The 14,576-nt window shown below is 33.2% G+C and overlaps 1 protein-coding gene and 1 non-coding gene across 3 annotated transcripts in view; one reads left to right on the forward strand and one right to left on the reverse strand.

Moving 5' to 3' along the window:
• Positions 1-355: 355 nt before the first annotated feature.
• Trnam-cau lies at positions 356-427 on the reverse strand. Its single transcript has one exon. It is a non-coding gene; the product is annotated as a tRNA-Met (tRNA).
• A 2,260-nt stretch (positions 428-2,687) lies between these two features.
• The window catches only part of LOC106100281 (adenylate cyclase type 2-like), a 98,161-nt gene continuing 86,272 nt past the window's right edge, over positions 2,688-14,576 (forward strand). Inside the window, exon 1 of one of the 2 annotated variants that reach the window (XM_013279092.1) lies at positions 2,688-2,871. In XM_013279092.1, the coding sequence (XP_013134546.1) occupies positions 2,808-2,871 (64 nt within the window). In that variant the 5' untranslated portion in view covers positions 2,688-2,807. Of the gene's footprint in view, positions 2,872-13,495; positions 13,636-14,576 lie in introns of those variants that run through there. The other variant, XM_013279093.1, reaches the window with a different exon arrangement.

The raw sequence follows: 14,576 nt of genomic DNA on the forward strand, positions 1-14,576 counted from the left end.
ATTATATACTGAAGAATACTAGCAAGATAAGGATGAGATTTATACATCTGTGCTTGTGCAAATAAACTAACTGTACAGTTCGACTGTTCAATTAAAACTGTCAGTCAGTTCTAGGTGTATAGCTTTACTTTTTATCTCATTTCTCTGACAAATATACGTTACTATTATCAAAGCACTTATATTGCAACACGCGCCATCGCCATGAGTTCGCGTCTCTGTTGCCGCGGCATCTAAAATAAACACTGCAGATGCTGTTGATTGATGGATTGTCTATTTCTTACTCCGACATTCATGTATAAGTTTACGGATTTAAAAAAAAATCGTAAAATCTTTTTTATTAAAAAAAATATGAAATTAGCAGAGCGTGGTTTCGATCCACGGACCTCTGGGTTATGGGCCCAGCACGCTTCCACTGCGCCACTCTGCTTATGTACAGTCTTGACGAAAAAATCGTTCTATTACGTTAATTTTGCACAACATGGAAAATGTTTATGAAACTAATAAAATAACGTTCATTAGAACTTCTACGAGATATTGCTATTCAGTGGCTGTAGTGAAATTATAGTTGGCTTAAGTGCTTTTTTATTTTGTTGTCTTTGTAAGAGATACCATTGTTTTGTAGAGTTCTTTTGACATAAGAATTCCATGGCTGGAAAATCTTTTAAATTTGAAATACACTACTCGTTTTAATGCACGTTAATGCACATTTTAATATAAACAGACATTTCGTAATCCATTTCATGTGACGAGCAAAGGGAATGCGTTTTAATTTCTCTTTGTTAATATAAGCTCTTTGTGAAATGTTCATATACGAAATTGCAACCGCTTTTTTGCCTCAGAGAATTATAGTATCCGAAATGAAGCTGGGAGTTATGTTCTGTTATTTATTTAAGGTCTTACAAATATCTAACATCTATAACGCTTTGTTATAGCTCTTCTAGTATTTTTTTTTGCGGATCGCCGACAAATTAATGAATTTAGTTATCTTTCATGCGCAACCAATATAAGGGGTCCACTCAGAATCATTAATAGCTTTCCTTTAGTGACTATTTAGAACGAGATACTAAACTAAGGGCTTTCTATAACGCTAATTAATCAATGCGTTATAAGACTTACTAGACAGTTGTTTGATGAGAACTGTCCGCCAGATGTTAGCAACATTAGGTAAGCTTGTAAAGTATTAATAAAAATCCGCGTAGAATCTTTGAAGTGTTGTAAACGTTTTGTAACATCAAAGTATTTCGTTGTCAACGTCTGAGTACAGCTGTTTTAAACTGTATATTTTAGTATAAGAAAATATATTTAAATAATAACATAGTAATAAAACCTATGATAGAAACTGGTTGACGTCAGTTGAAAACTGTGTCAGTTTTGTTTGACCGTGGGTTTCCATTGCCAGAACACATTTTGTGGTATCTAGTTTTGTGCTGTTTGACAATGATTTTAGACATGCATTTCAACAGTAGAAACCATCGAGAAAGCAGAAGTTTTTTGCATATACTTTGCCACCCGGGTGAAGACGTGTCACTTGGATTTTATAACCTAGATATGTTATTATGGTATGTAATCTACGGAAGCATGTACATAAAGAATTTCCGAGAAGATTTACGATCGAAGGTAAAATGAGCACTCAAAGAAATCTCGTCTGTGTTTATGGCTCACTTTCTTACTTTTATACTGATACGTATTGTGCGTAACGCGATGTAAAGATATTTTATTATACAATACTAGTATAAAGTGGCTAAAATAAAAATTTACAATACCATAAATTGTGGTGGATTATCTAAAACTAGACTATTATAATAAAGCGCAAACACACACTTTTTTTACGTAGTATATCACCAATCATAGTATGTTTTTTTTTTTCACATAATAGTCCCACACTTATGACACGCTTAAGGTTTTATTTTTAACATAGGGGATGTATAAATTGGAAAAAAGTGTAATACGAGAAAGGGACAAACTACAAGCTTATAGCACAGAAGCAAGGTTGCCATGGTTACTGATGAATAGTCAGTCAACTAAAGGTTAAAGGTTTGTCGCTTTTATGTAAAGAAAGTAAATCATTCCATTACATAAAAGCGTAGTAGTTTAAATAAGCTGCCATTATTTTAATGTACACTTATCTACCACCAACAGAACTGTCTATTACATTATACAAGTGTTGTGCGATTGTCGATTGTTTTTTTTTTATATGAAGGGGGCAAATAAGCGGCGGGAACACAAATGTGGTCTACCAGACATCCGCAACACTAGAAGAACTACAGATGCGTTGCCGGCCTTTGAGGAAGTTTCACCAATTCAACAACAACTCAAACGAGTAATGTGCGCATCTCCAATTAAGCTAATAGGAATCAAAGCAAGACTAAACAGTTGTACGATTTTTTAGTTAAAGGGTGCGCTCTTAGAATTAGTAATAAACATAGTGCATCGATAATGTTGAGTTACCATAGATAATGTTCTAATTATTGTATCCAGATGGGAAGAAACTATCGTAAATGTATTTCATCCTTGATTTATACAATCCTGGTATTATTCCAGTTGCTACGTATAATAAATTCAAACAATTTTTTAGCAATAATATCAGCACATCAGAAATAGATTAGTTCGTGTCTAGTGTTCGTGGTGCAGCCACGGATTACGCGAATTTGCTAATAATTGAATAAACAAAGTTGTGAATTATTTCATTCTGATTTCACGAATGATTCGTGTCTAAGCGTACTTTCATATTCGATATTAAATCGATATCTATAGAGAGAGACATCGATTCCAAATTTAATTTTTGTGACATTTTTTAATAGTTTAAAATGGTGTTTTTATATAAGCGTGTTATGGATGATTATGAAAAACGTCTCCAAAGAATGAAATCAGGTAAATGCATAACTTGATCTATAGTTATTTATTTGTATATTATTATAGATTACCTTTTTCCCGCGACTGTCCACGTGGAATTAAAGAAAACAAAAGTGAGTCTGCTGTGTTTTCTTCCGGACTTTTCTACATCTATGACCTATGAATTTAATCAAGATTAGTTTAGGCGACAGACTAACAAACATCCATCTATCCTAACTTACGCATTTATAATATTAGTAAGTAAATCTAGAAATCACTTATAAAGTTTAATTATGTGCTTCAAGGTTTAAACTTGGGAAAACAATGTCCTGTTAGGTTTCGCGAATTGCTCCATCTCTACCTCTATTGACCCTTTTTGTGTCAATAGTTTGAAGTGACGTCACATGTGGAGTTGACATTTAATTTATATAGATATATGTTTGTGATATTCATGTGTTCGTGTAGGCGGGATAAAAAATAAACTTACGACATATCTGTTCCTGAAATATTAATATCCGTTCTATAAATCATTTTAATGGTATCCAGCGGTTTATAGTAGAATGTAGTTTGTGTAAAATTAAACTAGAGTTGTCCCCTGACTTTACACGTGACACATTTTCTTATGAACGTAATTTTTCAGCCAATTAACATGCAAACTCATTGACCAATAGAATCATGCTAATATTATGAATGCGAAAGTTTCGTTGGATGGATGGATGTTTATTACGAGTTTATAGACGAATGGATTTTGATCAAATTTGGTTTAAATGTAGAGGATAGTCTGGTAGAACACATAGGCTACTTACGTTTGATTTTAATTCCGCGTGGACGGAGTCGCGGGTGAAAGCTAGTAAAGAATAATATATGTGTTGTGTAAAAGTCTGAAGATAGACATTCAATTCTATATTATAAAAGCTGCTGCTCGCGACTTCGCCCGCTTGAAATTAAAAAAATAATAGCCTTTGTTGCTCACTGATAACGTAGCTTTCTAATGGTGAAATAATTTTCGAAAAGTGCAAAGTAATTTTAGAGTTATTTCAATACAAACAAAAATACAAATCTTTCCTCTTTATAATAGTATAGATATGTGGAGTTGAAATGAAACAATATGTCTTGAATAATATGTAAAAGGGACATCTTTAAATTATAACGAAAACAATAAATTAGTGTTTCTTTACGATAATGTTTTGCTTTGAAATCCTCTCATATTTATGACATTTATTTACGTGGTTCAATTTTTTTTCGTCAGTTGAAATGTTTATAGGCACATTAGCGTTTGTTTGAACAAATGTTATATACAATTTTTTATAGTACTCGTAAGCTTTAAATAGGCCTCTTGAATTAGAAATCGTTTAAAAACGTTTTTTAAATCATATTTCTATGCTAATAAATATCGACAAAATATTATTTTATTTGTTTACTAGCTTTCGCCCGCGACTCCGTCTGCGTGGTATTAAAAAAAATAAAGCAAAACAGCCCATGTGTTCTTCCAGACTTTCCTCTACATCTATGCCAAATTTTATTGAGATCCGTTCAGCAGTTTAGGCTACAAACTCTAACAAACTTCCATCCATCCATCGAAACTTTCACATTTATAATATTATTTATTTATTATTATTTTTATATTTATACTTATATTAGTATTAGTATGATTAGTATGATAAACTCGGTATCAAATTTAAATGGTTAGTACATAGTATTGTCACAATTTAGCGATTTACACATTGTTTATTTTATAATTAATTTGGTAATACTAATTTCTAGAAAACTAGTACAAAGAACAGTTGTAGACTTTGGTTCTATCTATGTTCATATTTGATACGTCACAATTGTATCAGAGTTTAAATATTTCTCTTGGAAAATTAGCTTTTCTAAAATACGCTAGTTTATGTAGAAGCAATTAACAAACTTCGATACGCTACTTCCATCAACGAAATAAAACATGTTGCTGATTGTTGGTTTAACATTGTTGAGTGTAAACTTCTAGATAAGTCATAACAGAAATTCAAAAGAAATAGTATTTCACACTTCAAAGTATTCGCTGGAAGTGATATTTCTCAGTCCAGTAGCGTTTTAATGCGAATTCAAAACTTGTTAGTAAGCTTTAACGAGCCACTTCTTGTAAACGATTCTTTTAATTTAAAAAGTTATGTTTATTCGAAGCTAATCTTATATTTAACTAGCTTTCGACCGCGACTCCGTCCTCGTGAAATTAAATAAAACAAATTCAAGTAGCCTGTGTGTTCTTCCAGACTATCCTCCACATCTATGTCAAATTCTATCGAAATCCGTTCAGCCGTTTATGCTGCAAACTCTAACAAACATCCACCCATCTAAACTTTCGCATTTATAATATTAGTATGATCTTTATGAAGGAAGAAATAATTAGCGGACATTATAGAAGATATTCCATACTGGAACAAGAATTTTTAAATAAAACTAGATTGTTGCAAAAAATTGTGTGAAGTAGCAGCCACGCGAACACTTTGCCTCTCAACAACACAAACTTTCTGCCTTTAAATGTTTGTACAGAATATAATATTGTCTATGAATTGTATGCATGGCGCTAACAGGACAGTACTACTGTCATAGGGCTCAACATGAGAGCCGTTAAATGCAACAACTGGCACAAGTTAGCGCAAGCAGTACATACAAGTTAGAGCAAATGTTCAACTGTACTGGAATAAAGGACTTTGCTACGAACTTAGCATCGAACACAGTCGTAGTGATCGTAGCAGTATTAGCTACACGAAGCCGCTCACCCGGTGTAATATCACGACTGTACAGAAAACAGACGAGTTACCGCGTTGCACCCGATAAGTGTGTCCCGGAGGTAACACCATCCCACTGTTTCCTCATAAGGACGGAAACTAAAAAATTCTATATCGAGTTAAATGACATGCGATATCCTGGATCTTTTATTTTAATTGGAAAAAACCTTGTTTGATACTTGTAACCATATTATTCTTTGCAGTCGAGGTAAATCAACAGCTACTTCTGTATTTGATCCTTCTATTAGATTACATGGAAAATTATGTTCTAATTCTCTATTAAAAGATTTATTTTTCAACGTCAAACCAACATGATTTTAGAAATGCAATAATTTCTTAATTAAGATCTACGATGCGCTAGACTTTGCGTGATATATTGATGCCAGCCAGTGACACCGGCATTCACGTAATAACACTTAATTTTGTTATTACATTTGAAATTGCGTCTTGGATAAATTAATTAAATGGTTCCGTTTAATTCCTCTTCATTCCTCGTAACATTACCAGGAATTGAAACTAAAATAAATTAAACCATAAATAAAAATAGATTAAAAAAGGGATCAGCTCTTTAGCTTCCAAAAGGTTACAAACTAGTCAAGCTAGCGTGCTAATTATTGGCAATAAGACCCAAAGAACCTTTGATTAAAGAACCAAACGATTAATTTATATCTTTAATTGTTGTTCTTTTAAACATCTCTATAGTTTCTGAACAGTTTTTTTTAATATTATCAAATCGTAATAAAGTGTAGATGATACGATGACATTCGACGTTACAATGCGGCTTTCGTTACAAAAATAACACGACGACGTGATCGCAGAACATTTGGATACCAGCCAGAGACACGACACGATACTCTTTCAAATTAATCTTACCATTATTAGTTATCAAATTAGAATTGAACTGTTTATATTCTTGTAATGTTTTTTAATGTTACGTTTTTAACAATGTTTTAATGGTTACCGCCAGAGGGCGTAAGGCCAGTCCGGAATATGTTAAAATGATCTCTAAACCTTTCCAGACCATTCTGTCAATGGCCATAGTAACGTTAATTCCGTTAAAATATATAATCTGTTCTTTGTCATCCTAGAATTTTATAGTTAAATACATTTCTTTGCTAATTATGGTTATTTCTGTCAATTTAACTACTTCACAGTGTAATACTAATGCATCACGAAAATCATAAATTCTCAAGATTTTCCTACATCTATAAAAACAAATTATATTATCTTTATTGTAATATGAAGTCACATAGTTCGCATAAAGCAAGACATTAACATCGCGTAGTCTAGATTGGAACATAGTTACAAGAATCCTTCGCATTTTATTCCGTCATATTCAACGAGTGTTCGTCGCTGATATGAAAATTCCAACGAAGTAATAAATGCAGACGTAACTTATGTCTCTAATCGAATATTTTTCACATATTAACTAGCACTTTTTTTAATACAGTTCCCATTATAGCTGAGATGTTTGTGATTGATTTTACGTCTATTATTGTAAGGATCTTTCCGAAAAGGTCTTTGTTACGTCGAGTGATGCATTTATTGATCTTGGAGTGGTTTCGATCAACATATTTGGCTAATCCTTCAATCATGACTAAACGTTATTAATAACTGGTTATAGAGCATATTCAAGGATTATTCCGAACTGTCATCCAGCTCTGTCCCCCCCTTGGGAACAGGTGAGAATAAAGTGTCATCTGTCCCACCTTTTGCGACGAGGGGACGGTTGGAACTTATTTTATTTCATAACGGTTCCATCTGTCACCTTATTGGTGATACTACTACTTACTGAAACTTTTTATTCTCACGTGGGGACAGAGCGGAGTGACGTTTGGGAATAATCGATATTCATTACGCTTATGGGCAATTTCATCGTTATTTATTCAGATACGGATAAACTGAAAAACAAGTCCAGAAAACAGTGTGATTTTCTCTAATTTTACTCAGTGCACGTGATTGTCTGAAAAGTTTAATGTGACCCGTATTTCCTTGTTAATAAATGTGAAATCATTATTATCTTATTTTCTAATTTACTGATTATCTACTGTTAATTTTCCACTAGGTATTTAATCATTTTGTTGTTTGGGGTTAGTTGAAATTGTACTATATTTTATACAGAGTAGTATTAATATTTCGTATGACCTTGCTAGTAAATATGCAACGGTTTTTACGAGGTTTCATGTATGTGTTCTCCAATGCGCTAAATAAACAATTATCTTGCATAGTCAGATCGTCGTGAGATAGTTCTGAATCATACGGAGAATCTATTTCTATGCAACTAGTCATTACCGAGGAAGTGTGTGGTTTAAATATTAACTAAAAAACATATGGGCTCACGGTCAATTAGCCTATTAGTGGTTATTGATCGATAATTCAATCGTCTAAAGTTTCTAGAAGTTATTTAGGGCATCGTTATTGATGAGTAAATTCAAATAGTTTATGAAACATTTTTACATTGTGAATTTTTAAAGTTGCTGATCCATTGAAGAATTATCATAGGTTAGACTGTTATCTATTCTGTTAGCACCGCAATGAAATAGTGTAAACAGTTTTCATCGCAATAAAGCACAATGAAGACTTATTGTTGTTAACAAGTCAATTTGATTCGCGCAAGCCGCGAGCTGCGAGCCGCGACCACTCGTAAACATTTATCGTGTACAGGTGGTTTATTTTACGTGTACGTTTATTTTTTTAGGCTGTGACTTGTACAGTTGCGAACAAAAGTTGAATTACGATTTAATAGTAACTACTGAACAATGGTAGAGCTGCAGACGGAACCGATTGACGATGTTTCTGACTCTACCGAACTTCAATTCTCAATCATTCTTATTGAGAAATCATGAACCCAAGACTGCTCCATGCAAAGTATTAACCATGATTTTATACATGTTTTACCTATTGCCTAGCTCTCGCCCGCGACTTCGTTCGCGTGGAATTAATAAAAACAAAGTAAGTAGATTACGTGTTGTGCCAGATTATGTTCTACGTATATGGTAAATTTAATTGCGATCTATTCAACATTTTAGGCTGTAAACTCTTACAAACATTCATCTAAAGTTTTGTAACATAATAAAACGTTAGTAAGAAGTTTTATCTGTATGTCGTAAGTGACTGTACTTTCCCACATCCTAAGCGACTATGTTTATGTGGCCGCCATGTTTACTTTGGGTTTATTGCTTTTTACGGTTTGCTTTCTAAATATATCGTTCTCGCCAAAATCAAGGTTACGTGAAAATCGCAAAGCAGAATGACGGATAATTAGATAATTCAATTTTTCAAATTAATAAAAATAAATCTTTAGCTAAAACTTCAGATTTTTTTTTCTATAAAAGAGATTAATATAACCTTTAGTCAGATAGTTTTGGGAATTATAGAAGTCTTTTGAATGAGTTTATCATAAGATGTGTAATCGTGGCATATTCTTGGCATAGCAAGCTTTCATAACTAAACAGTTTATTGCAATATATTTCAAAGGGAAATAGTTTGAATTCATTTCTATGTGCATTGCCGGCGCCATTGCGATGCACTCAACTCGTAAATAACACGTTTTCCAGAGTAAATAAATCTAACTATTATAATAAACTAGCTTTTGGCTTTGTCTCCATCTGCGTGGAAAAAAAGACAAAGCAAGTAACATATGTGTTCTTCCAGACTATGTTCCACATCTAAACCAAATTTCATCGAGATACGTTTAACCGTTTAAGGTACAAACTCTAACAAACATCCATCCATCCATCTAAACTCCCACATTTATAATTTTAGTAAAATAAGAAGGTTCAGTTCAACTGAAGCAAAAAGAAACTAGAATCTCTACATATTTCGAATTTATACTACGAATAATCATTACGTAATAAGAGTTCGTTATATGCAGAGATGGAGCGTGCTACAAATTGAATAGAAAATTGCATACAGAAATCAGTATGAAAGAGAACAGCAGAGCGACGACGAGGGGAGGTAGTTCCTTGTTAAGACGAGTGTAGAGTCATTTTGTAACGATCTCGTTCACTTGCTTTGAGTAAGACTGGCGGCTACGAGGCGACAGTAAATTGTTCTTAAGGAGTATTAAAGGTAGCCACCCACTGGAGCATTTGGAATAAATAACCCTTTGATATGGAGGGTCGGCACAGTCTATACATGCTATCAGACATTCGTTTATGAAATCAGTGTTGTAACGTTCAGAATTGTGTTAATATGATTCCCTATAGTAAAATGTAAATCCCTTTCTAGAAATGGATTATGAAATCCCCTTGGTGTGTTATCACCCTAACATAAATCTCGTCATTCACTTGTCGTCAAAGCTGGTAGTTGCCACGAGTTCAATTGGCTTTACAAAGCAGTATCCAGTCGTATTTGTTGTTAATTGGCTTACAATGACAAGAATCTGTACTCACATTAGACTTCGAAAGCTGATTGTAAAGTGAACTAATTTTGATTCGACACAAATAAAAATCGCTCGTTAGTGAGTGTGTACCTGTAGAGGTGGACCTAGAAAGAGATGGATTGCGTCAAAGGCGACATGATCAAGAAGGGAGTGATGAGAGGACAGGAGATAGATTACCCTGTAGGAGTAAACTTGCCGACACTACGGGACTAGGGTAAATACAGGGAGTTGTTGATTTTTATGTAAGAGTAACGAATTTTGGTTTGCAATTTAATGAAACATAGAGCCATCAAAACCATACTAACATTATAAATGCGAAAGTTTAGATGGATGGATGGATAGATGAATGTTTGTTAGATTTTGTAGCCGTGACGGCTGAACGAATTTAGATGAAATTTGGTACAGATGTAGAGGATACAAAACATATAAGCTACTTTTGTTTTTCTTAATTCCGCGCGAACGGAGTCGCAGGCAATAACTAGTCTATCCTAAATATATATCGTTTCTAATCTAACATTGTAGATGTCGTTACCAAGTACGAGTTGTACAGCTGTGTTTATATGACCGGCGTTTCTTACTTTTATTACTCCAAACTCTATTTTTACCAGGCCTTCACAAGGTTAGGGTTACCTGCAGTTCGCTAACCTGTCCGGTTATGTCCGTGAGACAAGTTTTGTAAATCAGATTTATTTTACATCAATAAAGCGATGAAGTCATCATCCCTTTTATGCTAATGCTTTATTTTCCTCATTGTCACAGCTGAATCTCACGATAAAATATGACAAAAAGACCACTATATTATGGTCCAGAGTTTTATAAAACCTTCTTCACTAATACATCTTAATTATTTATTAATTGTGTACTAATACTAGCTGTTCCAGTGCGGCTTCATCCGCATGAAATTATGAAAATTTTATATTATTGTTTACGTTTGTCGAAATGTCAATAGCAAATGTCAAAATGACATGACGATGACAAACCTTGGCAATATTGCTTCCTTAATGTTGGCAGCAACTTATGGTCTCTTTCCCACATTAGGGTTTTTAGCTAAAATATTTACCCCCTTAGTTTAATGGCGTGAAAATATGTAGCCTTAACGCGACGTTAGTGTAGGGCTTTTTATTAAAATAAGAATTATTCAAAAATATGGTGTAATTGCGGACATCTTAGGCAACAAAGAAGTGTATGTTTACGCTTTATTATAATAGTATAGAGTATAGATTGCACACTCGATCTAGAACATTTAGACTTTATGTTGGTCAATGGACAAACATTTTATGCACTCAACACGTGTTTCAAATCACCTATTGTTAGACGAATGCGGTTTGATATTGCAATATAATAAAGCGGATCTACGATGCATTCACTTCGCTATGGTTATAATTTCCGGTCCCTAAGAGCATGGTAAACCATGGTCTATAATAAACACCAAGAAACTATTGAATGCCGCCATCTTACTAATATAAATGCATTTAGATGGATGTTTGTTAAAATTTACCGCCTAATTGGCTGAAAGGATGTCTTTTCCATAAATGTTGACGTACGTATATGCTACTAACTTTTGTTTCTTTAATTCAAACCGGATGGTGTCGCTAAAGATAGTCTAATTGTCATTGAATAGTTGCAGAACAAATGCAAAATGTTTCTTCTTTGTTTGATGTCTCCCAGTTTTATAATGGTTGAGAAAGTGTCACAAACAAAATTTTGATTTTGAAATTGGAATGAACTATTCGAGCATTACTACCAGATGGAAATATTCATATCGTCAGTTACCAGACGTTGTTTAAACGGTAACTGGAATTGTGCTCAGTGATTTCAATGCCCCGGTTACCTCTAGTTTAGTATTGTATCTGTGCATCCACGTACGTAACGAGCCGTATAAGATGACGATTCTGTAGGAATCAGGTTAAGTGCAACAATTTCATGCCGTTATAAATCTTTAGAAGATGATGAGAGTTTTCTATGGGCTTTTTAACAAGTTTTAGTTTTTATATAAGATTGTCATTTGCTGACTTTGGAGCCCCCATTCTGATCAATGCCCTGGGCGATCGCCCACCCACGCCCTACCCTAAATGGCACTGAATTTTAAATAAAAAATGTCTGAGGTAGCTTATCTAATAGTTAGGAAATCAGAGAAAATAATTTAAGCCTTACTTAGTTACAGTAAAACTGATGTTAACGTTGGAAATCTTTATAGGCATATTAGAATAAACTTTTATTCAAATCTTTCCCTAAAATTTCATATCAAAATTTCACGTTTAAGTTTACGGCAGCGGATTAATAATGGAGTTTATTACTGAGCCATATGCCACACAGGTGGGAATGAAACACGACAGAGCACTTTAGATTTGCGGCAATAACTTTTATATTAAATTGTTAATAATTTGATATTATTCTGATTATTAAGAGAAAATCTACAGGTAGCAGCAAATTTTTAGCGAAATTCGGTGTTACTCAGAGTATTTAAATGATCATTAAAAGAATGAGTAATGAAAAAAAAAATGAAAAAAACACTCATTTTTAGAAAAAATTTCTCAGACTTAACCTAATTTACATTTTTTTTTCACACAGTAAACACTAAATTATTGGTACCTTTAATCAAAAATTGCAATTGGATCCAAATAAAAGTACAGCAAATAGGTTTGGAATCAAAGATAGATCGAATGTTTGGTTCAGTGGATACCAATCAAACATCGTCTGTCAGAAGTTTCCATTGCGGTTTCTGCACAGAACATTGCAAACCCCGTTTCTGATATTTCAAACGAGCTTTGTATACATTGTAATACTAATTGATGAAATGTTTTGGTTTTCAATTTGTATCTTGTATCGTGATAATGTAATTTCCCCATCAATAATCAAAACAGATTCAAACTTAAAATAACACATTCCTAATTCAAAATGGCTTCAAAGTGTGAAAACAAAAGACAGTTTTAAAATTAACAAATAATCAATCGTTAGTCTTTTGTTTTTATGGAAATGTGTCAAAATAAAAAATGTCTTAACCATTTTTATATTTCTCATGTAGATCTATTTCCTGTATTTAATTACAGATCAAAGAACTATAATTAAATGTGGATTGCACTCCACGACGCTGGGACACTGACATTCAGTTTCTTGTCTATGGCACTCCCTTAGCGGATTGGGCCAGCACTGACGTTCAATGTTAGTCTATTTGCAGACCAACATTGTTTAATTAAACTTATAATCTAAAATTTGTAAACCTTTAATAAAAAACGGTCATCTGCATTTAAAGGATACAAAATACTTATAAAAACTAGTACATAATAGCAACGAAATGGCAACATTTGGTAGAATTGAATCGGAAAATCAATAAGGAAGTAATATCGCTAAGGTAATAAAACAAAATACGTCTAGAAACAATAATATAAATAAAACTATCGGTATCAATTGGTTCAGATTGGCGGGAAAGTTTACGAGGGAAGCGTTTTCCCGCGCACGTGTCTCGTGAAGAAAACTCTATTACTTCAGTGCGCGTCCGTCGCTCGCCGCAAGAGGGCGTTATTGTTTCGTGTTTAAAACTTCGGAATATCGTCTTGTTGGAAGTTTTTGTTTAGTTATAAAGTGTTTTGTGTTTTATATTGAAATTTATATCAACGATGGTTGAGGAAAAGGAAGATAGTATTGAAGGTAATTTTTGATATAAATATTAAGTAATTTATTTAAATTTTAGGTATAAATAAGCCAGGTATGTAGGTGAAAAAATTACATTCATATAACTCGCACGATTTGAATCTGTAGATCTTGTTGTTTATTTAATTCTAAAAAATGCATTATCATTGTTGCATCATTATCTACCGAATGCCGAGACGAATGGATTAAATTTTAAATTTAGTAACTAATGCATTGTTGTAAAGTGACCTATTTTTGGCATCTCGCATTTTGTCCGGCAGTTTTAATGAAAGGTTTTTGTCTTTAAAATTAAATTAGGTACTATGGTAAATATTTTTGAGATAGAACATTAGTAATACTTAGGTATATATTGGAAGTAATATAATAAATTGACAATAACTAAGAGCGCAGTTTCATTGGTCTATAGCTCCCGCATGCGTTAGGCAATAGTCCTAACAGCGTCAATTGAGTCCCCGCACGACGTTTTACATCGACCGATCATTTACATTAGTCGTTACCCCGTATGCGGGGACTACCGGCATGTTGTATAACGACATAATTGTCGTTTAATAAAATGTTAAACTCTGTTTTTTTTTTTAGAAACAAAGTAACAGAGTTGAAAATTTGTTAGATCATGTGTCGGATTTTAGAATTTTTCTTGTCTAATTAAATAAAAAAAAAGATAAAGTACAACGCATAACATGGTAATGTTTCTGTTGTTTATTTTTCATTGTCGTTGTTCCCGGGACGATACAAAAGATTATAATGATGGAATAATTAAACATGAAAATGAGGATCTTGTCTTTTATGTGTCAGTGACGGATAAATTCATTAAGTCTTTTTCTGTTTTTCAGTTTTACGCTTAACAATATTTGACATATCAAAGAAACTTCAAAACAAGTGATTTTCATGAATAATCTTACTAACTATTATATACTAATATTATAAATGCGATAGTT

The sequence above is a fragment of the Papilio polytes genome, unplaced genomic scaffold, assembly GCF_000836215.1.
Source record: "Papilio polytes unplaced genomic scaffold, Ppol_1.0 DF824058.1, whole genome shotgun sequence".
In the NCBI taxonomy this organism is placed as follows: Eukaryota; Metazoa; Arthropoda; class Insecta; order Lepidoptera; family Papilionidae; genus Papilio; species Papilio polytes.